The 26,410-nt window shown below is 48.5% G+C and overlaps 1 protein-coding gene across 3 annotated transcripts in view; it reads right to left on the bottom strand.

Moving 5' to 3' along the window:
• Positions 1–26,410, bottom strand: part of PWP2 (PWP2 small subunit processome component) — a 306,748-nt gene that overhangs the window by 211,406 nt on the left and 68,932 nt on the right. For all 3 annotated transcript variants that reach the window (XR_011283393.1, XM_069635678.1, XM_069635679.1), the window contains exons 9-10: positions 9,464–9,534; positions 8,869–9,005 (exon numbers count right to left, since the gene is read on the bottom strand). Coding sequence is in view for 2 of the 3 variants with exons in the window: in XM_069635678.1 (XP_069491779.1) it covers positions 8,869–9,005; positions 9,464–9,534 (208 nt within the window). In the remaining variant the exon portion in view is untranslated. The remainder of the gene's footprint in view (positions 1–8,868; positions 9,006–9,463; positions 9,535–26,410) is intronic.

Raw genomic sequence — 26,410 nt, 5'->3', positions numbered from 1 at the left:
CATACACTCAAGCAACCGAAACGGAAGACCCGTTGCAAGTACGGGGCAAAATGACCAATCCTCAAATGGTGCTATTCCCTCAACACCCTGCACAAGCGCACCCAAGGCAAATCTAGGTCATTACAACAATGTCAATTTCCCTGAAACAGCAAGACATAGCAACATAACGGGGCTGTTGATCCATAACCTCAATCTCTCTCAAGTAATGGCGGCCTTTCTTTTTGGTTCACATTATTTTTATCTATGCCCCCCCCACCCACTTTCCTTCGTGCTACTTTACTGTTTGTTTTATACAGTTTTGGATGGTTCCATACCACCTTGCTTTTCATTATTGTTAGGGGGTTTTACACAAGTTACTGACTGACAGAACTTGGAAAAGCCCACCTTCGGTGACTGGGTTGTGGCCCCTTAGCTTTGGCCTGAACCACCACACGGTTTGGTAGCAATGGCTAAGCAACCAGGCTGAGGCTGGGAGGGATGCGGGCTGTAGTGAGGCAAAACAACGTCAGAAGAGCCTGTTAGGACAGCTTTTCTGAAGTCCAAGTAAAACCATTCAACTGAGGCAGTACAAGACTCCACTCTTAGTATAAGGCTGAACCACCTGAGTATAGGGTAGCGTAGACAGAGTAGCCAGGCTTATCTTAGGAGGGAGAGAGGGCTGTAGAATCCGTACAAGTTAAATTGTAATATTAATGATACAAAGAAACACTGAAACACTTTGTATTGTAAAAATAAAAGGATTTATTTAAATACTGGTAGGCCCAGATAAATCTAGGGGTTAGTAAGCACTAAAACATAAGACATCACAGTATAAAAACATAACACTATACTTGAAAGAGAACACAGACCCAAGTATAGAACCGATTTGAAATACCGAACAGTAGTTCTAGGGAAGTCAAACCCCTAAATCTAAGAGACTTCCCTGTGTCACTGCACTGAAGGTGATGTGTGACACAATGTAAAAGATGATGCCTATGGAGTTTGACAGACTCCACAACCAAAAGAAACAGTGTACAAAATCACATTCAAATACCTGAGAGATTGGGAAAAAAGGGTCTCACTCTCTCCAGGTCAAAACCTTTTCATACACATTCAGTATAGGTCACACCTATTCTTGGGGAGTAAAAGCCAATGGTTACATTTTACAATTACACTCAGTAATGCAAGGGCATCTTACGTTTGACATTCAGAATATTCTTTTGTATAATGATTCTCAGTACAAATCACTTAATCAGTCAACTGGACAATATACTTTTGGTGAATAGTGAAACACTTATTCTAGGTGCAGTAAAAACCTATAACTACTTTTGTCATAACACACAGTTATATTAGGTGAGTAAAACCTAAGGATATAATATACAATTACAGGTGCTTTTGAAATCAGGTAAGCACAGATTGAGGTAAGCAGTAACTCTTGTAACTTATTTTTGGATGGCACACAGCGAACACAAGGTAAGTAAAACCCACATACCTTTTAACCTCACAATGAAGGGGAAACTAAAACCCATTGTTACACTTTACTGAATAGTTATTCTAGGTAGGCAACAACCTAATGCAGACTTATTAATGACAGTCTAGCAGCAAGTCAGGGGAAGCAAGACCCAGTTGGAGGACACTCAACAATTATCCTCAAAGGACTAATCTGGTGATACCAATACTTTACTTTTGGGAAGAGGCAACACATAATCACAGGAGAGAGTAAAATACCTTCACATCTACTTTCTATTAGACTGCCAAAACAGTGGCCAAGGAAGAAAAGATGTTAGCCATACTTTTAAGAATAGTACATCACACCTTTAGATAAGTAAGAACTTTTGGAACTGTTCACTTTTAGAATTACAGTTACCAACCAACTCTTTACAAGTAAGTTACTTTTAAACACTTATTTTCTTTTCTAGGCAGAAGTCCCAATCCCTTGAAAGTCTTTCCCTTATTCTTGGAGCATGAGTGTTCTCAGTGGCAGAAGGGGGGTCACTAGGACTAGTGACCAACAGGCAATGTCAAAATAGGTTCTTTAGTAGAGTTCCTTGGGAAAAGTGGACAGGTGAGTACTTTACTTCTAGAGTTAGAAAGAGGGTACAGGGGCTTCACAGAAGACACCCTATCAGGATTCTACCCGTGGGACTGGGTGCACTGGCTGAGAGGCCACCCCATCACAAAAACCACCCCACAGCTACACAGAAATCCTAACAGGCTTAAGGTAAGTACATATGCAAGCCAACACAGTAGCTCAGCATTGAAGATTTTGCAGCAGGAGAACTTCAGTGTCTGCAGAGAAATACTGAGTCAGTGGATTCCTTGTCGTGGTGATTGAAAACAAGACCTCAGAAGGGACTTTGCAGCAGGGATCGACGAAGAAGGCTCTAGGCAAGGGTTCCCTCGCGGCTGAATGCGGTTCTGTGGATTTGGCGCCTTTTCAAGGAGCATAGAAGAAGACAGAAAAACATGGTTGAATTCTTGTCGTTACAAAAGGTCCAGCACTCTGTTTAGGGGACTTTTCGGACTCGATTTAGGTCTCTGGAGATCCACCAGGATGCCCACGATGTTTCATCGAGATTCGGAATTCGAAGACCATGCACCGCACAATGGCTTGAGGTTCCAGGGTATTGAGGTATTGCAACAACGCAAGGTCGCAGCAATGCATGGCATGGCTCAAAATGCAGGTCTTGAGTCCAGTGGGTCCTACCAGGCTCTGGGTCGGGGTCGTCTATTTCAGAGTCTTCAGGTCGATTGGAAGGAAGGGCTACAGCAGGCTCCGGTTAAACAGCAGGCTTATGGTCGCTGGAAATCGTCTCAGCCGCTTTTCCTTCATCTTCCTCTTCGGGTTAAGTTCCAGTGGTCGACATATCTTCAGCTTCCAGGTTCGCAGTATTTATCAGGAATTACAGCACAACCTCTGCATTCTCTCCCTGCATTTTACAAGAAGGGGTGGTCCGGTTGTCCAATCAGGACAGCCAGCCCCCCACTGGGATTTGACCCAGTTGAAGCAAGGCGTAAGACAAAGGAGGGGGAAGTTTTGGACTCCTCTCCCACTTCCTGTGCTTACAGACTGACTGGAGCCTGGTCGGGGTGTCCCGGGGATTCCCGCCGAAGACAAAAATCACACAAAGGAATTTCCTGCCCTGGATGTCAGGGGAAGGAACAAGAAACGACAAGAAACACTAAAGTGGCAGAAAAAGAAGACAGGGGCCATTTAGGTAAAATTAGTACCCCTAGGTGCCTTTACTGCAGCTGTGATCACAGCCTGTGGTAAAGGTGCACCAAATTAGTAAAAGCTATCACTGCCATCAGCCATTAAAGGTAAGCTTGTCACTATAACAGAATTGTTACAGTTTTAATGTGAGGGGATACATTGTATCTCCCCAGCACTGCACATAAGGTGGGGTGTTGCTGGTTTCACTTAACATGTAAAAGGGATCCAAAGATCCTTTCTACTCTTGGGAACTGTAGTTCACTCAAGGTTAGCACAAGAAAGTTAAATGGGAAGCCCCTAGGGCAACCCAGCAACAACAAGCACTTATTGCCAATAGGTTGTTAAAGAGGATAACTTTAAAAAGACACTATGGAGAGTCTCAAAAATGACACCCATAAAAAGAGTTAAAGATTAGGTGAGCGTGGAAAAAGGTTCCCACTCACTGAGGTATTCATGAAAAATATCCCACTAGTAAAGCAAAAAGGTATGGGGTTGAACCAGGAAAGGAAGATTTACCAGTTCTGGGCAAATCTTACCTAACAGGACCTAGGGTTTTTTTGGGGGAAAAAGAGGTTGGGATTGTGCCCGTATAAGGACCATAAATATGCAAGAGAGATCCCAACACCTCGACTGTATCCACGCGCTTAACCCAGGACTAAGAACCACCAATTGCAACTCTATCGCCGCTAAACATGCACAGGTCAAATAGATTGCATTAAAAAGTAACTAATCAACAATATAGTATAAGTGATGTAGAGACCAGATCAATACATTATATCATGAACCCCAAACTAATAATCACTCATTCATATGTTATTCTTAATTTATTATTAAAAAAGACAAAAATGCATTCACATCCAACACAGCAAAAATCATTAAAGTGACTTGTGCAAAACCATATACATTGTACAATTCTCTCAAATTAGAAATTCTGTTTTCTGAGAAGAACATCAAACCGGGTTATCTTTACCCTAAAGGACGACACTTATACCTGCTGCTAGTATTCAATCAGGTGGAATATATCAATGTCTAACACCTACAAACAAACAGTTGCTGGGTACCTCGGTCCTCAAAATAGACAAAAAATGTCCTGTTCCAACATCCTGCTGGATTTAGCAGTGATCACACACCCTACATGTTTTGTTATTGCACAAGTCAAAAACAATTCGCAGAACTTCTTCAGGGGAAATTCTAATGCCACAACCAATTTTCATCGACGTTCAACATATCATCACTGGATGTCCAGCGTCGAGAGTTCCAAGCAGTGGTTTCTTAGTTTTATAAATAAACACATACCGCAGAATCTTAAGTAGAAGATGGACATGCGGTATCGAGGAGCACCTTCTAAATAGGTAACAATCAAAGTTAGGTTAATGTAGGAAAGGTATTCTCCACTCCCTTTCTCTCCATACACGCAACGTGTCGTTTGTCAGCCGTCACGTCTCAGGCTCAGTTCACATAGTCCGGTGCTAACATCTCGGTACCGCAAGTTCAAACTCTCTCGCATCCACTAGCCAGGAGTGAGGCACATAGTACTTCGAGCAGCCAGTATAATAAAAAGGTAGCACACTTTAAGTCAAAAATGTAAAGCAACAGAAAAGTTAGAGAAAACTACTGATACTAATAAGCAAACTTAGATGAACTCTGGCAACTTTAGTTAACCCTTTCTTTACCACTCCCCAAAAGTCCACCCCATACTAAATGAGTCACAAAGAGTCAAGGAAGGCCCTGGGGGTCCAGTGACCACGGGCTGAGGAGGAAAGAGGCAGGTAACCAACAGACACAGAGTCTATGAAGGGGTCTACAGGGTTGCAGTTTAGGTAATCGTTTTAGCAATTAAGAGAACAATGGGTTGTTCACTCCAATTGAGAGTTCCCAGGCAGGGAGGGTGCAAGTAACAGCTCAACTGCAGCCCTCCAAAAACATCTGAGCAACACAACAAGACAAAGATAAGTATGTTAGGCAATGTTTGAATGCAGTAGCCTCTGGGAACAAACAACTAGGACAACAAACTCTCCCTCAAGCCAAACACAAGAATCACCAGATCTTCCAATACTCTCTGCCTCACCGTGCCCAGATTCTCCGCCAAAAGAGCAGGGGGCTCGAGCTTTACTGTCCTCGCCCCTCAACTCTGGAACACCCTCCCACGAGTATTAAACTGACCAAATCCTTACAACTATTCAGAAGACTAGTCATTAGTTTGCTCCTGGAGAAGGCAATCCTCAGATAGACTAAGCTCAATACCAACTGTATATATTGTACATACTCTGAAATGCTTCCTACTACCTGCCTGTACATATTATATATGGCATATTAACGCCACAATTGTATAACTGCTTATTTACTGTAACTATGTAGCCTGTCCTTAAGCACCCATTTACCCCTGGGTCTGGAGCGCTATACTAAATAAAACAAACAAACTACAGGTATAGGCAACTCAACCTTTGGTATAAGCTTGTACTACACGGTTTTGGTAGCGTGTTGATCAGCCAGGCTCATCTCAAGAGGGGAAATGTGAGTTGTAGTGGCGTTACACAGAGATTCACAGTTACAGGTATTCAAATAAACTCTTACACTCAAGGTGTCTTGCATAAACAATTAATAATTTATCAGTCAGTTATAAAGCCTTCTTCAGAAGGGAACAAAAGAATAGTAACACAAATATACTTCAATACTGTACACTCTGAATTTCTGAATCAGACAAGACCCTTTTGGGATGGCCCACAGACACAACCTACACCCATAGGTGACTTCAGTAACAAGGGTGCTAGGGACATAAATAGCTTACTGTTGGCATTCAGAATATTCTTAAAAAGTAAGTAAAAGGCAAAAGTAATTAGAACACAAGAATTCACAAATAGTCATAAGTAGGGCAAATACTTTCAGATAGCATAGAAGAGTCATTCAATTCAATAGGCTAAGCCAAAGTCAATGGGCAAAAGTCTTTGTATAGGATGCAGCACTTCAGGTAAGTAAATGGAAAAGTTTTTACACAAGTTCTTAGGAGTCTTTGGTAAAAAGAAGAATCAAATGTAGGGCCACAAGCTGATTAGACTTGTGAGTTGCAGAAGTTACAAGCACTTCCACAGTAAGAGGTACATTCTCTTAGACTTGTTTTACAGTAACTTAGTAAAGAAGAAAAAGATGCAGCTGACGACTTCTGTTCCTGTGCAGCTCTGCAGATCTCACTGTTCCTGGGCCTCAGTCATGGGGACAAGAAGGAGGACGTTGGGGGACTCTTGCACTGTACTGGCACTGTCAAATCTGGTAACCGCAAACTTTACTTTCAGTGGTTGTTTCGTGTTTCAGCTCCTTGCGGTACAGCAAATAGCAATAAGCGTGGTTCCTGGCTGTCAAGGTTGACCTTCCTCACATCTGAGGTCCCGCACTCAACTGAGGGGGGTTCAGGCTTGGTCAGTCCTGCTTCGTGGGAGTCCGGAGGATCTTCCAAAAGCTTTCAGCCAGCTTACAAGCAACGCACACAATCTGGTGTCACTCTGCCTGGCTCTGCAGTTTCCTGCAGCAACTCTGAGGAAATTCAACCAGCTCCAAGATGGGTGTCCAGGTGGCTTACTTGGGAGTTGATTGGTCCCACCAACTCAAAGGGAGAAGTCGTCCTTAGCAGGGCTTCTCTGTCAATGCGAACTTGGCGATTCAGTCCTATAGCAGGGCTTCACCGGGCAAACCAATGGTCCGGGAGATGCAGCAGCTGTCCTCTTCAAGCTCTTCTTCGGTTCCTTCGTCCAGTGGTCGACTTTGCCTTCCAAGCCACGAGACTCGCCTTTCATTTAGTTCTCTCCCATTCATTCTAGCCTAGCTGCCACTCACCCAGCAGGATGGCTGTCCTTGCTGGACAGTCAGCCAGCCAATCACTACATAGTGCATTTGGGTCTCCTAGGAGACTAAGCAGAGGGTGTTTCGGACACCTCCCTCACTTCCTGCCTACCCCAGACACTCTGAAGCCAGAGGCGGGTTTCACTCCTGAAGCCCTCCTAAGGCGAATGAACAAACAGACCAAACCTGGTTTGGCGCGCAGAGAAAAACTCTAGAAGGACCTTTCCACAAAGACATGGCGAAAAAAAGAAGACCAGAACCATTTTAGCAACGATGGCTGGGCGCCATCTTGAAAACTATGGCTCCTGCGATTTAACGTTACCTGAGCGGCAAACAGTTCGCGGTCGTAGTAAATCATGGAAGTTCGTTGTAAAACCACTGCAACCAGCCATTCTGAGAGGAAATGGTAACATGTGAATGCTACATGAGTAAGTAGACACAAGGGATACTAAGTAACCCCGTCAGCACTCTATTGTAAGATAGGGTGTGCTGGGTCTAGGATTTTACAGGACTAAGTGAAGTCAATTTCACTCCACTGTTCTGGGAAACAGTAGTTGATCACAGAGAAGGTATTTAAACCTTGGGGAAATCTGAAAGACTTCCCTGTGTGTCTGCACTGAAGGTGCTTTTTGACACAATTGTAAAAGATGATGCCTATGGAGCTGGTTAGACTCCATAACCAAAAAGAAAGTGTATAAAAATCACATGAAAATACAAGAGAGAGTGGGGAAAAAAGGCTCACACACTCGCCAGGTAAAAAAAACACCTCAAAATCCAGCAAAGTTGCTGGGGGTCTCTAAGGTAGAGGGAATTTGCACATTTCTGAGAATTCTCCCTAACAAAGTACCTAGGCTTGGAACAGCACTCCTTCAGCAGTGGAGTTTTCGCTTCCCCCTTGAAGCACTCCCTTGTGCACCCTCTTCTTAAGAAACCATCTGCCGACCTCTCCTGCCCAGCAAACTATCGCCCAATCTCCATCACCCCTTTCCAGGGCAAACTCCTGGAAAAGCAGGCCATCTCCCAGTTTAATCTTCACACTGAATCTGTTGGTTGCCTCCATGACCATCAGTCTGGCTTCAGAGCTGCCAGAAGCACGGAAACTCGGAAACTGCTCTCCTGAACATCCGTGAAGATCTGCTCTCCAACCTTGACACCCCCTGTGTCCTCATCTTACTTGATCTATATTCTGCCTTTGACACAGTCAACCATGTCATCCTGCTGAACCATCTCTGTGATAACCTGGTATCAACGATCAGGGCCTGGCTTGGCTGATTTCTTTCCTCTCCGAGAGACCCTCCCATGTCCAACTTGGGTCCTTCCTCTCCTCTATCTGTGGTGTTACCCAGGGGGGGGGGGTCTAAGTTCTCTCCCTGGCGGTTCAACCAATACCTGGCACTTCTTGCCCACCGCATTGTTGCTCTCTGCCCCAACTTTCAGAGCTATGCGGATGACACCGAGCTCATTTCCAGGCTCCCTTCAGCCACCTCTTCTTTCTCTCATCCCCGACTGTCTTTCCGCCATCCAGGAGTGGTGCCACCAATGATCTCTGCCTTAATGCCAGTAAGACCGAGATTCTCCTCAGCATGAGAATTCTCCCTAACAAAGAGTGCAATAAAAAAAACAAGCATACAGCACAAAGTGCTGGGGTCTGAGGTGGAGAGAATTTCACTCAAAAAGCAAATCTACTAACTATTACACATTTACATTACATTTTAAATCGCAGGCTTCTTTTTTTGGTGAGATTTATATAACAACTGAACATGTGTCTTTTGAAGGGCAAATCCAGCTGCAGAAGACGGACGGACCGACCGACCGACCGACCGACCAACCGACCAACCAACCTTTCCATCATCGCCGCCTGTCACAAGGTACTGTCCGTCTGGAGAGTAGGCGAGGGAGACCATGTTATTGAAGTGACCCTGCTGCTTCAGGACGTACGACTCACTCTGCCACTCCCACACAAGCAACTGGCCAAGACCTGCAAGAGGAAAGACAGCATTATCAACAAAATCCAGAATCCACAGCACAGACATTAACCACTAAGTGCCACGTGCATGGGTTCTCTGTGGCCTGCTAAGTGTTCGCCCATTCAGCAACTAACTCATCCTCCTACTGCGTTTATTTAACAAAGAGGGGACAAATGTACGCTCAGAGCACAACCAAGTACAGACAGATGCCACGCACTACAGGGCACCTCCCTCTACCGACCCTCCAAGGATGGAGGAACTAGGTGGGGATTCAAGTGCATGTAGTGGAGTTCCATGCAGAGCCCCATGCAGCATCCAAAAGCTTTACAGTGGCTAGGAGGGGGTGGAAAGCACCACTCACAGCAGGCTAGTGGCCTTAGCTAGGGGAACAGCCCCTGCATGGCTGCCTCCAGAGCGCCCGGTGGTCACGGATGATGGCCAAGCAAAGAGCGAGGAATTATTCACATACCTGAGCATCCAAAGGCGATCCAGTCCCCAGTGCGGTTCATGGAAATGGAAGCGATCCTCTGGTCTGAAATACTAAGCGAGAGAAGACGGGGGACTTAAGAACAGAGCGTATCCACATGTATCAAAGTGTCAGGCACTCTAGCAATGGGAACAGGGGACTTAGCAACAGAGAGTATCCACGTGTAAAGTGTCAGGCACTCGAGCAATGGGAACAGGGGACTTCAGAACAGAGCGTATCCACATGTAAAGTGGCAGGCACTCGAGCAATGGGAACAGGGGACTTAGGAACAGAGCGTATCCACGTGTAAAGTGTCAGGCACTCGAGCAATGGGAACAGGGGACTTGGCAACAGAGCGTATCCACATGTAAAGTGGCAGGCACTCGAGCAATGGGAACAGGGGACTTAGGAACAGAGCGTATCCACGTGTAAAGTGGCAGGCACTCGAGCAATGGGAACAGGGGACTTCAGAACAGAGCGTATCCACATGTAAAGTGGCAGGCACTCGAGCAATGGGAACAGGGGACTTAGGAACAGAGCGTATCCACGTGTAAAGTGGCAGGCACTCGAGCAATGGGAACAGGGGACTTCAGAACAGAGCGTATCAACATGTATCAAAGTGTCAGGCACTCGAGCAATGGGAACAGGGGACTTAGCAACAGAGCGTATCCACATGTAAAGTGGCAGGCACTCGAGCAATGGGAACGGGGGACTTAGGAACAGAGCGTATCCACGTGTAAAGTGTCAGGCACTCGAGCAATGGGAAGAGGGAACTTAGGAACAGAGCGTATCCACATGTAAAGTGGCAGGCACTCGAGCAATGGGAACAGGGGACTTAGGAACAGAGCGTATCCACGTGTAAAGTGTCAGGCACTCGAGCAATGGGAACAGGGGACTTAGGAACAGAGCGTATCCACGTGCAAAGTGGCAGGCACTCGAGCAATGGGAACAGGGGACTTAGCAACAGAGCGTGTCCACATGTAAAGTGGCAGGCACTCGAGCAATGGGAACAGGGGACTTAGGAACAGAGCGTATCCACGTGTAAAGTGGCAGGCACTCGAGCAATGGGAACAGGGGACTTAGCAACAGAGCGTGTCCACATGTATCAAAGTGGCAGGCACTCGAGCAATGGGAACAGGGGACTTAGGAACAGAGCGTATTCACGTGTAAAGTGGCAGGCACTCAAGCAATGGGAACAGGGGACTTAGCAACAGAGCGTATCCACATGTAAAGTGGCAGGCACTCGAGCAATGGGAACAGGGGACTTAGGAACAGAGCGTATCCACGTGTAAAGTGGCAGGCACTCGAGCAATGGGAACAGGGGACTTAGGAACAGAGCGTATCCACGTGTAAAGTGGCAGGCACTCGAGCAATGGGAACAGGGGACTTAGGAACAGAGCGTATCCACGTGTAAAGTGGCAGGCACTCGAGCAATGGGAACAGGGGACTTGGGAACAGAGCGTATCCACGTGTAAAGTGGCAGGCACTCGAGCAATGGGAACAGGCGACTTAGCAACAGAGCGTATCCACGTGTAAAGTGGCAGGCACTCGAGCAATGGGAACAGGGCACTTGAGAAAAGAGCGTATCCACATGTATGAAAGTGCCAGGCACTCGAATAAATTAATAATTGTTTTTTCAAAAAACCTTGACTGTGTTCATTTGGATACTTGTCACAGTGAAACTGTTACAACCTTACAGCTCACATTGACCCCTCTGGAGATGAGCCTGGCTGCTCAGTCACTCTACCAACGTGTGAAGTACAGACTTATACCAAAGGTTGGGTTAACTATTGCCAAGAGGTCAAGGCTGGTGCAGTCTCCCACAAGGTACTGCATACAATTTTGCCTAACAATGTACTTGGGTGAACTCCAGTTCCCAAGTAGTAAAGAGGGATTTTTATCCCCTTTACATTTTATATAGTGAGCCAGCACCCCCCCCCACCTTATGTGGAGTGCTGGGGGGATACAATGTCCCCTTTCTTACTCATCTGGAACACTTTTGTTACAATTGCAAGTTTCCTTGAATGGCTGGTGGCAGCAGTTTTAACTTCATGACTTTTAGTCATTTTTACTGGGAGGCTGTTAATTCAGCCTCCGTAATGCACAGAACGTCCACCATTCTCTAAAATGGTGGGCTCCGTCCTTCGCCATTACTTGCTTATTTGTAATTTCTGAGGTCTTCCCCTGCCATTCTAGGCAGCAACGACCTCAGCGGGAGTTGTCTTCAGCGAGAATCCTTTGTATTCACCCCCCAACCTCCACAATGTCCGAAAAGGCAGAAGTGCAGGAGGAGTCCAAAAATCTGCAGCCCTTTGTCCTTCACCTTGCCTAAAAGGAGCCCAGTCTTAATGGGGGACTGGCTGCACTGACTGGACAGCCAGACCACCCCCCTTCTGTCAAATGCAGGGAGAGATTGCAGACGTTGTGCTGTAGTTCCTGTTAAATACTTCAAACCTGGAAGCTGCTGGCAAGTCGAGCTGAAACCAAAGAGGAAGATAAAGAAAATACAGCTGTCGCGATTTCGCGCGACTGTAGAGCCTGCTGTGTATCCGGAGCCTGCTGTTACTGTTCCGTCCAAGCGACCTGATGGTACCCGACACAACGACCCAGGGCCTGGTGATATCCACTAGAATCAGAAAGACCTGCATTTTGCGCCATCTCACGTAGTGCTATGACTTTGCGGTTCTGCAATACTGGGGGTCCCAGGTTATTGGTATACCCTGGGACCTCAAGCCATCGTGCAGTGCATGGTCTTTTAAATTGAGCTGAAACTTTGGTGGCATCCAGCAGAAGTCCCCGCTCTAGAGTGCTGCACCAGATTAGCAACATAAATCCAATCAGAGATATTTAGTCGTCTTCTGGGCTCCTGAAAAGGGCGCCAAAACCACAGAGCCACAACCAGCCGCGAAGAAACTCTTGCCTGGAGCCTTCCCTGTTGATCGTTGCTTCAAAATCCGCTCCAAAGTCCTGTCTTCCGTCTTCATGACAAGGAATTCATTGACCAGGTGGTATGGCTGCAGATCCTGAAGTTTCCCTGCTGCAACTCTTCTTCTGTGCTGAGGTACTGTGCTGGCCGGGGAATTTACTTAACTCAAGCCTTTGTCATTCCTGTGTAGCTTTGGGGTGTTACTTGTGATTGGGAGTCGTCTCATCCAGTTCACCCAGGCCCACTGCTGGAATCCTCGTAGGGTGTCTTCCCAGAAGTCACTGGACCCTTTCAACCTCTCTAAAGTGTAATACTTACCTGTTTGAGCTGGCTCTACTACTTCTGTGCCTATCCTGAACTGCCTGTTGGACACTAGAGACCTAGTGACACCCATTTTGCCACTGAGAACACTCATGCTGCAAGAATAAGGGAAAGACTTAAGGATTGGGCTTGTTGCCTAGAAAAGAACATATGCTTAAAAGTGTACTTACTTGTAAATGATTCAGTTGGTAACTAACTAAAAGTGAACAGTTACAAAAGTTCTTACTTACCTTGAATGCGTGTGGCACTATTCTGAAAAGTATATATAAGGTTATTTTACTCACCTGTGCATTGGTTGTGCCTCTTCCCAAAAGTAATGCCGTTGGCTACAATTAACTATTTCCTCCAGAATAATAGTGAGTACGTTCACCAAATGAGTCCTTTGTCCCCTGACTTGCTGTATAGCCTGTCTAAACTAGGTCTGCCTTGGGTTTTACCTACCTTGAATAACATTGGATCATTCTTAAAGGGTAAACATGGGTTGTTGCTTTCCCCGGTCTGTTTTAGACAGATTCTAAAACAGTCTAGGTTTATACCTACCTTTATGTTGCTGGTAGCGCCTTTAAAAGGTATATGGGTTGTACTTACCTTGAATAGCTGTGTGCCATCCGAAAATAAGTTAGAGTTATTGCTTACCTCAATCTCTGTTCCACTGACCTGAAAAGCAACTGTAATAGCATATTACAACATTTGGTTTTACCTGCCTAGAATAGCTGGGTGCCATTCTTACAAAAAAGTGGTCTGTAGGTGTAGCTGACCCTGGTCTGCCTGGGGCATCCTAAATTAGTGTAAAAAGTTATTGCTCAACTTAGTCTCTGTTGCGCTGATCTGGAATTCTATATCACACTTAAATGTCTTCATCACCTAGCATACATGAGTTATCATAAAAATAGTTATAGGCATATCCTCTTCCTTGAATCAGAAAAGTATCCTGGTAACAGGGTTGGTTGATGATGCGAGTGTCACTGTATGACCAACCAGGTCCACTACCCCTTATTTACTGTAAAGTAATCTAAAAGTAACTTGTGGTTTTACTCGCCATGAATAGGCGTGGCCTGTACTAAATGTGCATGATAAGGACTAACTTCCCTAGAATTACTGTTTGGTATTCTGAAGAAGGTTTATGCTTTGGTCTGTGTTGGGGAGAATTCTCAGAAATGTGCTCATTTCCCTTCACCTTAGAGGCCCCCAGCAACTTTGCTGGATTATGAGGACTTGTTTTTCCCCCTGGAGAGAGTGTGAGCCTTTTTCCCACTCTCTCAGGTATTTTGATGTGGTTTTACTCTTGTGTTCTTTGGTTATGGAGTTTTAGACAACCCCATAGGAATCATCTTTTTATTGTTGTGTCACACAGCACCCTTAGTGCAGTGGCACAGGGGTGTCCTTTGAACTCCCCAAGGTTTAAATACCTTTTCTGGGATAACTACTGTTCCCCAGAGAATGTGAAGTTAAATTGACTTTAGTAGTCTTTTTAAATTCATAGATCCAGCACACCCTATCTTCCCATAGAGTGCTGGAGGGGTTACTTAGTATCCCCTATGTCTAAACACTCTTGTAGCTGTCACAAGCTACCCTTTCCTATTGAAATGTCTGGTGGCAGTGGTTTTATAATGAACTACCATGATTTTTCCCCACTGCAAACACCGGTAGCTAAAAATCGGGGGCCGCCATGTTTTTCAATATGGCGCCCAAGACCCGTCTGTAAAAACAGACTCTGGTCATCTTTTTTCGCCGTTTCTTTGTGGAAAGGTCCTTCTGGTATTTAACTCTGCGTGCCAAACCAGGTTTGGTCCCTTTGTTCGTGAGCCTTTGGCGGGCTTTAGGACTGAAGTCTGCCCATGGCGTCTGCGTGTCTGGGGTGGGCAGGAAGTGAGGGAGGTGCCAGAAACTCCCTGTGCTTGGTCTCCTAGGAGGCCCAAACGCACTCTGATGTGATTGGCTGGCTGACTGACTGTCCGGCAAGAACAGCCCCCTGCTGGGTGAGTGGCAGCTAGGCTGGAATGAATGGGAGAAAACTGTTTAAAAGGCGTGTCTCCAGGACTGGAAGGCAGAGCCGACCTCTGGAACGAAAGAACCGAAGGTAGGCCAAAGTCAATGGGCTATAGTCTTATATAAGTAAAAACGGTCCTGGTAGTTAAACAGAAAAGTCTTTGCCACGGTTCTCAGAAGTAGTTCATAGAAGAAAGCTTTATATGTCGGATCTCAAGCTGACTAGGCCTGCAAGTTGCCAAAGTTTCACGCACTTTCGCAGTGAGAGGTAAGTTCTCTCGGTCGAGTTTTCACAGTACCTTATGTTGAAGAAAAAGATGCATCTGAAGACTTCTGTTCCTGGCAGTTCCTGCAGATCTTGCTGCTGTTCCTGAGCCTCAGTCGTGGGGACAAGCGGGAGGACGTCAGGGGACTCCTGCACTGCACGGGACTGGACGCAAACTGGAAAATCTTCGATTCTGGTAGCTGTAGTCAAGCACACAAACGGGTGTCCTTCTCCCTGGCTATTCGGTTTCCTGCAGCACTCTGAGGAAAATACAACCAGCTCTGAGAATAGTATCCAGGTGGCATACGAGTCGATTGGTTCCACAAACTCAAAGGGAGAAGTCGTCCTTGAAGGGCTTCTCTGTCGAGATGAACTTGGCGATTCGGCCCAGCAGCAGGGCTTCGCCGGGCAAACCAACGGTCCAGAAGTTGCAGCAGCCGTCCTCTTCCAGCTAGTCTTCGGTTCTTTCGTTCCAGTGGTCGACTGCCTTCCATGCCAAGAGACTCGCCTTTTAAACAGTTTTCTCCCATTCATTCCAGCCTAGCTGCCACTCACCCAGCAGGGTGGCTGTCCTTGCCGGACAATCAGCCAGCCAATCATGCCAGAATGCATTTGGGTCTCCTAGGAGACTAAGCACAGGGAGTTTCGGGCACCTCCCTCACTTCCTGCCCACCCCAGACACTCGGGCGCTAGAGGCGGTCTTCAGTCCTGAAGCCTGTCAGAGGCATAGGAACAAAGGGACCAAACCTGGTTTGGCGTGCAGAGACAAACTCTAGAAGGACCTTTCCAAAAAGAAATGGCGAAAAAAGAAGACTGGGGATCCGTTTAAACAAAGGAGGCTCAGACGCCATCTTGAAAACCATGGCTCTCGCGATTTAACGCTACCGGTGTTCGCAGTTGTGAAAAATCATAGTAGTTTGTTGGAAAACCACTGCCACCAGCCATTTCGAGAGGAAAGGGTAGCATTGGACTGCTACATGAGTATCTACACACAGGGGATACTAGGTAACCCCTCCAGCACTCTATTGTAAGATAGGGTGTGCTGGGTCTAGAAATTTAAAAAGACTAGTAAAGTCAATTTAACTTTACTTTCTCTGGGAAACAGTAGTTTATCACAGAGAAGGTATTTAAACCTTGTGAAAGCCTGAAAAGGTTTCTCTGTGCCACTGCACTGAGGGTGTTGTGACACACATGAAAAGATGATGCCTATGGAGTTGTCAAACTCCATAACCTAAGAAAATACAGACAGAAAACAACCAGAATTAAAAGTTCAAAGTCCCGGGGGGCGTGGCTTGGAGCGCCATCGATGTGGTCGCTCCTCTGAGGCCGCCCGTGGGATGCCCGCCGCCGAATTCCGGCGGTTTTAAGCGGGGTTCCGCGTCACCAATGCCATCTAAAGCGACCGGAACCGCTTTAGCACATGGCACAACCTGGCTAAACATAGCCTTCGACCGAGGAGGCGTTCTACCAGAATTCAGCGGCTGAACTTCTCCCCAGTCTTCGACCGAAGAAACCAAGATGGCCGCCAAGCCGGAACCCAGCAGCACACTCCGCACCCGGCGGTAGCGGGGCCCTAGAACACCGATGAGCTGGAGAGGGGGAGCGGAATCTAAACCAAGGCGACCCAGAACACTGCGGGTTGCTGCCTCGGTGACCACGGCTTACATACACTCTGAGGGACCGAGAGAGCAGGCTTCCACCCCTCCCCCCGCGGCCATCCTGCATCATCCCAGACGGAGACCCTCTCTCTCCCCACACCAACGTTTCCTGGGGCGCCCCTGCCCACTCCCCCAGATCTAGTCCAGAGCAGGGGTTGAGGGTGAGGCACTCCCCGAGTGCAGTCTCCCGCCGTCCTAGGCCTCGCTGCTACTCTCTTAATCAAGAACGCCCGACACGAGCAGCATGTCGAGGCAGACAAAGGTGAGCAAGGGCACAGATATCTCCGCCATGTTTACGGCTCCGGAGAAACCCAAGAAACAGGATCCTCCTAAACTGACCCCACAGAAGCCACAAGAGGATAGGGGTGCTCTCGCCACCAAAGGAGACCTGATAGCCTTCATGGCGGACATTAAATCGGAGTTCCACGGCTGCCTCTCGGAACTCACCGCTAAAGTTGACCAAACGGATCAGAGGGTCACAGAACTCAAACAGAGGCTCGGAGAGATCGAGGACCATTCCCAGGATCACGCTACCACACTGGGGGAAGTGCAAAAGTCTATCGATTCCCTGCATCACAAATACGAGATCCTGGAGTTCAAACATGAAGACCTGGAAAATAGGGCACGTCGAAATAACCTCCGCATTCGGGGCGTCCCGTCCTCTATCCCCGACAACAAACTAGCAGACTACGTGGGAAGCTTCTTCGAGGCCTTACTCCCGGATCTGGACAAATCCCAGCTCCTTCTGGACCGGACCCACAGACTCCGCCCGCGCCGTGGGAAAGATTCGGACCCCCTCCCCCCAGATGTTATCACCAGGGTCCATTTCTTTACGACGAAAGAGGCAATATCAGTCGCCAAGGAGATGAGATCACTTTTCAGAGCACTCCTCTTCAAATATACCAGGACTTCTCACCACTCACCCTCCAGAAAAGAAGAGCACTTCGGCCTCTGACATTGTTCCTCCAGGAGCAACAGATCCGTTACAGATGGCTGTTTCCGACAGCTCTCCAGTTTACATATAATGGCACCCTACACTGAATCAGCCACTTGGAAGACGTTGAGAAAATCTTACACCCAACCTCACCCCGAGATCCTTCGACGCCAATCCCAGAGGGGACAGGAGATTCTGGACCGCTTCCCTCTCCAAAGCCCAAACGCACGCCATGGTCGTCGACCCAGCGGAACAACAGAAAGAGATGAACGGGGACGCTTCCACGATCCCAGGCTCCGTCAGCAAGTAAGCCTGGACACAGATGCCCCTGCTTGAAGTAGGATCCGCCACCTAGATTTCGAGCTCACCAACCTTGAACACGGTGGTGGCGAGCCACACCCATGGTTCATACCCACTCCAAGGATACTTTCCACCCTTTGTTCCTTGGAAACCCACAGTACACGATACGTGATGGGACAGTTGGCCCTGTTGGCCTTAGGTACGACCGTACTGACAATGTCGGTCTACCTCCCTGTTAAAGTTGCGGCCCCCTGTTGGGGCTCCGCGTTAAAACCTCAAGTGCAGGATGATATCAAGAGTTTCCCCAACAGACATGGCAGTTGAGCCACCACCCATTGACCCCCCCCCTAACCCAAGGAACGGGGAGTGAGTCTTCAGACGACCTTCAGTCGCTTCGGATCCTTTCCCTGAATGTTAATGGCCTGAACTCCCCCAACAAGCGAAAGGCAAGTCTACTGAAACTTCGTGACGAAGACGCAGCGATAGCTATGCTTCAAGAGACCCACCTGCTGCCGGCAGATGTATCCCGCCTTCGATCCCGGTTATTCCCACTCCAATTCTTCGCCTCTGGCACAAATAAAAAAGGAGGTACGGCGATTCTCTTCAGGAAAGATCTGAACCCACAGATTCTGGAAACGAAAATACGCCCAGAAGGCCGATTTACAGCGATTAAATGCCTCCTAATGGGAGACCTGTATACCCTCATTTCAGTATACGCTCCCAACACTGGACAGCCACACTTCTATGACTCCTTGGGCACATCTCTCGCTAGCTTTGTGGAGGGCCAAACAATTGTCGGCGGGGATTTCAACGGGGTTCCTGACCCCACCAAAGACGATCACACCCCCCGACTCCAAGCGACTTCGCCCAAGCACTCAGCCTCCTTCGATTCTTCAGGACGCTGGAGATAATAGACTCATGGCGGGTGTTCCACCCTGACGAAAAAGATTTCTCCTTTTACTCTTTTGTCCATCGCATCTTCTCAAGGATCGACCTGTTCCTGATCTCCCCGCATACGTTCCCCTCAGTCAAAGAGGTCACCATCGGCACAAGAGCGATATCCGACCATGCCCCAGTGCTCCTGGAACTCCGGGTTCATAACCCTAACCCCAACATCCCGCGTAAATGGATGCTGTACGACCCGATCCTCAATGACATGGCCACCAGAGACAAGATCGCAACAGGAATAAGAAACTTCTTTAACGAAAACCCAGCCTCAGACACCTCATTAGCGAACAACTGGGACGCCATGAAGGCAGTAATCAGGGGCTCCCTAATAGCCCAAGGTGTGGCCTACCATCGAGACAGACGTCAGACCCGGACGGCACTAGAGAACGAACCAAGAGAGGCTGAGGCACTCCATAAGGAGAAAGGCTGGTCCCCCAAAACACAACGGATCATCCGTACGGCACGGAAAAAACTGGAAGCCCACTATGCGGAACAAACCGCCCAGCTAATGGCGAAGGCCAAACAGTCATACTACGCGAAGGGCAACAAGGCGAACAAGTTTCTGGTGGCCAAACTAGCCAAGCAGAGACACATCAACGCAATCACGGGCCTGCGTGATGCCAACGGGGTCACACTATACTCAGAGCCCGAGAAGCAACGCCTTGCAATAGATTACTTGGCCCAAATCATGAAAGCAACCCCATGAAACTTATCACAACAGCAGGAATACCTGCAGCAGGCAGCAGTGCCCCGGATCTCCGACGCAACGAGAGACGAACTGGAGGAGCCCATCACAGGGGAGGAAATTGAGGAGGCCATCAAATCACTTAAAACACGGGCCCCTGGCCCAGATGGCTTCTCAACCAGGTTCTATAAACTATTCAGAGCACAACTGACCACCCACTTGGCTACCCTATTCAACTCCTTCAGGGAAACGGGTGCGGTGACCCCATCGATGCAGGAATCAACCACCATCCTCCTGCCCAAACCTGGAAAAGACCCAAGAAGCATAACATCCTACAGACCAATCTCACTCTTAAATATCGATGCAAACATATACTCAAAAATTCTAGCAACCCGCTTGAATCGCATCTTGCCGAAGATCATCCACCCCGACCAGGCAGGTTTTATCCTACACCGGACAGCGGGTGACAACATCCGGAGAACCCTGAACCTGGTGGACCTCGCCTCCCGGAACTCCCAAAAACTAGTCTTAGTGGCTCTCGACGCAGCTAAGGCGTTTGATAGGGTGGAATGGACGTTTATGAGACACACCCTAGGGGCCTTTGGCTTCGGGCCAGCTTTCCAAACGATGGTTCTAGCCAACTATGATAGCCCTAAAACAAGCCTGAGGATCAACGGCCACAACTCGGCCCCAATCCCCTTATCATGCGGAACCCGGCAAGGCTGTCCACTGTCGCCCTTGCTCTTTGCTCTCACCATGGAGCCCTTCGCACAAAAAATTAGGCGGAATGACCAAATCAAGGGCATACAAAGTGGCCCCACGCACCATAAACTCGCCCTATACGCGGATGACATTTTGCTCACGATCTCGGAGGCCCACTCATCCCTCAAACACGCGATACACGAAATCGCCAGCTACGGCGAAGTCTCAGGCCTCACCATAAACTTCGATAAATCATCCGCCTTGGGTATTGGCCTCACCCCAGCAGAACAAGAACCATTGACTAGGATGTGCCCAATAACATGGGAAAAGAGCGCCATCCCCTATCTAGGGGTCTACATCCCGGCTGACCGAAGGGATACGTACAAAGCCAATTTTCCCCGACTCTTCAAAGAACTGGAAGGCGACTTGAAGCGCTGGGAGACCCAAGAGATCTCCCTGCTCGGGCGCATCACTGCATGCAAGATGAACCTCCTTCCGAGATTCCTATACACATGCGCCTCACTACCAGTGGCAATCCCCACGCCAACTCTCCGAGGGATCCAGAGGAAAATGCTGAACTTTATCTGGAGAGGTAAGAAAGCGAGAATCCCTCTCAGAACTATGCTGGGGAGCTCCAAATTGGGAGGGCTAGGGGTCCCAGACCTACAGGCCTACAGAGTGGCAGCCCAACTGGCCCAGGTCCAGGCCTGGCAAAATATGACAAACCGCCCCAGATGGGTGGAGTTGGAACAATCACGGGCACCCCTACCCCTGCGATTTCTACCACACATCCCGCCCCCCCTCAGGACCCATTGGGGAGAGCTCCTGCTATCAACTAAACACACCCTCAGCACCTGGAACTGGGCGCTAAAACGAAATGGAGTGCCAAGAGGACTGAGCCCATGTTCCCCGGTCTTTCATAATCCAACGTTCACACCGGGTATGAATCCTCGCAACTTTCGTAACTGGATCAAAGGTGGGCTGGAGACCATAGACCAGCTGTATACGGGGGAGAGACCTCTCACATTCGCCCAATGCAAGGAGAAGTTCCAACTCCAGGAACGGGATAGATTCACATATATTCAACTACGCCACTGATGCTCGCATCCCCAAACCTTGCAAGCAGCAACACGCCCTCCTACTGCCTTAGAACTCACCCTGGGAGATCTTCCAACCCGCGGCAGAGTATCCACCCTGTACAGACGCTTTCTAAGCGACTTCCTGACCACAAGAACCCGCTGCATGGCCTAATGGGAAGCGGACCTGGGTCACCCGATAGAGGATCAAACCTGGGTTGACATATGGACCAGAACACATACCTCGTCCACCTGCATCACCAATAGGGAATGTGCGTATAAGATCACGCTGCGTTGGTACTATCCGCCCCTCAGACTTCACCATATGAACCCCCAGGTGGACCACTCTTGCTGGAGAGGATGCGGCCACCCAGGCTCCTTCTTCCACATGTGGTGGGACTGCCCGAAGATCCAACCATTCTGGAAAGCTTGCCTAGGGTCCATCTCACAAATTACCGGAACAACGATTCCCTTGGAACCAGAACCGGTTTTGCTGGGTGCTCCAATTCCCGGGACCTATCCGCGCTCTGGACCCAGAGCGAAACTAGTAACTCACTGCCTACTAGCAGGGAAAACGGTGGTGGCCCGAACCTGGAAAACCCCGGAAGGCCCTCACATAGCCCAATGGTGGACCAAACTTTGGGACATTCTGATAGCGGAGAAGGTGACGGCAGCACAAGCAGGAACTCTTCATCGTTTCCAGAATATCTGGGCCCCAGTGTTGGAATTCGACCAGCGCTTCCCCGCCCTGACCTACAAACCCACCAGGGCCCGCTGGATCTTAAAAAAATCAGGAGATCCCGGAGGAAGACACATAGTCGCTGAGGCCCAATTCGGACTGCCCGGGAGGGAGGAGCCCGCCTACAGGGCCTATGGGACAGATGGACCAGGGGGAGGAAGGAGGGAGAAGTCGCAGGGGGGGATAGAGGACTGGGGTTCAACATGCCTAAATAACCACTGCTTATAATGTCTGTACTTATCATCCTGCCTTAATTTAAAATAAACAAAGTTAAAAAAAAATAAATAAAGTTCAAAGTCCCAAAGTTTAGCAAAAGGGCTGGAGGGCTTTAAGGTGGGAGGAATTGGCACATTTATGAGAATTCTCCCTAACGGCCTTATACTAAGAGTGGAGTCTTGTACTGTCTCAGTTAAATGGTTTTACTGAGCCCTTAGTTGGAGTCCTAACGGCACTCGAAAAACACACTTAACTGCCACTTGCCCAGGCAAATGGCAGTGAAGACACTTTATCGGAGGAGGCAGTAGTAACACCCTTCGTGCTCCCAACACCACCACTACCACCTATGTGCTGTTTGAGCTGGGGGAGCAGCAATGACGCTGTTTGTACACCAAGGTATGCCCCGTTGGGTTTTATCGCTACCTGGGGAGGAACGGAAATCATAAATTGCAAAACTTCGCCATCGGGCGTGGAACAGGCTCTTAATTACCACAGAAGCACATTTCATTTAAAAACAAAAGCACACTTTCGGAGCCTGTGTAAAGGGCTGCATTTCTCCTTTTTAATGTGCCTAGTGCACCCACCAGTATCAGTCACTGGTATTGCAACATGTTAAGATGGCCGCTTTTGCCTAGTGTCTAAGAGCCTTTGTTTCCCTGCATGCTGCCTCCTACGTGATTGGCGGACTTCTCCACCTTAAGCCAACCAGATGCGTCGGTAGGCGGAAGCTGGCCCATCCATCTAAGGCCCTGTCTGACCCGTCAGTGCCTGGCCGTGCTCCTGAGCATATCCACACTCAACGCTCCTCCAGACTGTTCCGTCCCGACCCGCGCCACCAAGTAAGTTCAGTGGCTGCCTCATCCCCATAGAACCTCTTTTTCTCTGCCTTCGAAGTCTTCAATTTTGGAAATGCCCCTTGCTCTACAGTGACTCAGTCTTCACACTGACTCACTCCACCATTTACTGATTGCTGTGCTGCCCTTCCTGTGTCCTTCAAAGTCTGTTTGCCTGAAAATCATTTTTAGCTGTGCCCCCTTGCTGCTCAGAGAGTTCCCGTTTCCCTGGAAATTGTGCCGTTTGTTTTTTTTTGTTTAGCTGTGCCGGTTTGCTGTAGAATAAGTGGTTATTCGTCTGAAACCCCCCTCAGCACCCTCTGTCCCCCGCATCCCCCACCCCTTCATGTTCCCCGGTGCATCAGCCTGGGAAGTGTCCACCTCAACACTGCAGCCGCTGCATCACTATCTATCCCTCCTCCTATCTACTCCAACTGCTTCTCTATTTCCTATCCCTCTCCTATCACTAAATCTGGCCGGAAGAGAAGGACATACTGGGCTCCAACCCAGGCCTTCCTTTTGCAGACACCTACGCCAGCGCCTTCCACCAGGGATACTCTCACAGACATCCTGTTTGTCGTTCCCTCACCCGACCTATGGACCCGGTACATGGTCGCCTTTCGCTCTCCCATCGCTGGGAGGTCCTCCTCGACCTCTTCACCATCTCCAGGGTCATCATCATGGTCTATCTGAATGGAACAGTCATGGTTCAGGGTCCTCAACCCAACCTTCTTCTCTGTGACAGGCTCCTACCTCGACTCGCAAACCTTACCTCTCCCCCTGGACAGGCTCCCTTGCCTGCTGTGCCTTGCTCCTCCTCTGCTCAGGCTCCCTTGCCTGCTGTGCTTCCGCCTCCTCTGCATAGGCTCCCGTGCCTTCCTCCTCCTCTGCACAGGCCCCCCTGCCTGCTGCGCCTTGCTCCTCCTCTGCACAGGCCCCCTTGCCTGCTGTGCCTTCCTCCTCCTCTGGACAGGCACCCTGGCCCTGCCTTACTGTCCCAGCTCCTCCACCATCCTCCACTATTCCCCTGGCTCTCTTGCCACCCTCCAAAGATGGCATGGCAAGCTGCTCCATATTCAAAAGAGTGAGGGTGGGCACTGCTTCAATATTCAAAATTCTTAAATGTAGAAAATAAGGTATTGGAGCGCATCACCTTGAGGCCTTGAGACAAGGTTATTGTAACTGTATGAATGAGAGAATCAGAAGTTAATTTGATTCTAAGTGCGCTCACTTTCCGCTCTCCATACGGAGTTGCAAATTGATTGTTACATTTTCGGAGTAGTAATCAGTCAGACCAAATTATGATGGTGTAACCACTTTCCAAAGTTTTATTTCTCTATATATTCCAAAACGGTACTGTATGACTATGATGACTATTATTCCTATGAAGTTTGTACAGTGCCTTGAAGCCCTAATGACAGACACTGTCCGAAATGCATTGGCATAGACAGATTCTGGCACTGAACAATCGTGCATACTTCATGCCTCAGAAATAAAACTTTGGAAAAGTGGCTACACCATTATAATTTGGTCTGCTGACTCAGATTACTATTCCAAAAATTTTACTTAATCAATAATCCATTTGCAACTCTGTATGGAGAGCGGAAAGTGAGCGCATTTAGAATCAGATTAACTTCTGATTCTCTCATTCGTTAAGCTGCTCCATTTTGCCACATTAAACTCTCGCTCTGCTGTCAAACACTCGTCCGACGTCTGCAACCTCCTTGAACGCATGGATCCTGATGTGCTCACCATCACGGAAACATGTTTCAAGAACAACTCCGTCACAAGTTTTGACACTCTCCTCCCTGAAGGATACAAGATCCTCTCTGTACCCAGGCCCAAGGGGTCAGGAGGGGGAGTGGCATTGATCTTCCCAGAATGGATACCTGTGTCCATCATCCCTACTCAGAACTACTCTTCCTTCGAGTGCCTAGTCTGCAGGCTCTCACTCTTCCCTAAATCTTCTCTCCTTATGGCCACTTTCTGTCAGCCACCAGGACAATCCACTCTCGCTCTCGGAATGGGCTGACCTGGCCTACTCTCTTCTCTCTTCCTCCTCTCAACTCCTCCTATTGGGTGACCTCAACATCCATCTGGACTCACCCGACTCCTCAGGACCTTTGCACAACCTATGCGATTCCCTCTTCCTCTCGATCTTACCCTCTGGCCCCACACACAGCGGGCCACACTTTGGATGCTCTCATTTCTACAGACGTCCTTCTCTCTATCCCTCTCACTACCTCTCTCTCTTGGATGGACCACTCTCTTCCCTCATAACACTTGAAGCTCTCCTCTCCTCTTCCATCAGCACGGCCACTCTGATTCAAAGTCACCAAACACATGAAGAGTGACAGCGACTGCCTCCGCCTTCTACTCCTGCGGCTGACTCTCACCCTGACACAGCCCTCGCTAACTTCAATCTTTCCATCTCCAGCAGCCTTGACACTCTTGCCTCTGTCATGAGGGTCCGACTGAAGCCTTCCAAAAGTGCAACTCTTGGTACGACTTGATCTGGCTGCCCTTAAACGCAAGTGTAGGGCTGCTGAGCGGAAATGGAATGCGTGAGGTGGACCCTCTGACAAACTGGCCTGTGCCTCCTTCAAAGGCAATATCGACTCTGCATCCACACCAAGTAAATTGTTTTTATTCAAGCCCGCATTGCCGCAGCATCATCAAACAACACGGCCAAAGTTTTCAAAGTCTGTAAAGGAACTGGACAATATTGCAGCAGCCTACTCTTCCATCACACCCACCCAGGACCTTTGCTCGCTCTGGCTTCTCACATCACCGCAAAAACCCAAGACATCCTTTCCTCTCCCACTTCCACATCATACACCAACACCGCTGGAGCCTCCCTTGGCCCCTCCACCACGTCTCTTCTCTTCTCTCACTCCCATCACACCTGACGAGGTCGCCAGACAAGTCCGGTCTAAGAAGACCTCATCCAAACAGGTGGACCCATGCCCCTCTAAACCCATTAATGACAACACAGACTCTTTTGCTCCAGCCTTGGCTGATCTTTGCAATCTCTCTTTTGCCACTGGAGTTTGCCCAACTTCTCTTAGGCACTCCCTTGTGCACTCTCTGCTAAAGAAACCCTCTTCCGACCCCTACATTCCAGCAAACTACCGCCCCATCTTTATCATCCCATTCCTGGGCAAACTCCTGGAGAAGCTGGCTATCTCTTAGCTCACCCTCCACACTGAATCTGCTGGTTGTCTCCACGACCATCAGTCTGGATTTAGAGCATCCAGAGGCACGGAAACTGCTCTTCTGAACAGCTGTGAAGACCTGCTCTCAAATCTTCACACCAACACTCCCTCTGTCCTCATTCTTCTTGACCTCTTCTCTGACT

This window comes from Ambystoma mexicanum, chromosome 7p (assembly GCF_040938575.1).
Source record: "Ambystoma mexicanum isolate Mex_15411 chromosome 7p, UKY_AmexF1_1, whole genome shotgun sequence".
Lineage (NCBI taxonomy): Eukaryota > Metazoa > Chordata > Amphibia > Caudata > Ambystomatidae > Ambystoma > Ambystoma mexicanum.
Note: the sequence above shows the minus strand (reverse complement) of the source record. Positions and strands in the feature narration are given on the sequence as shown.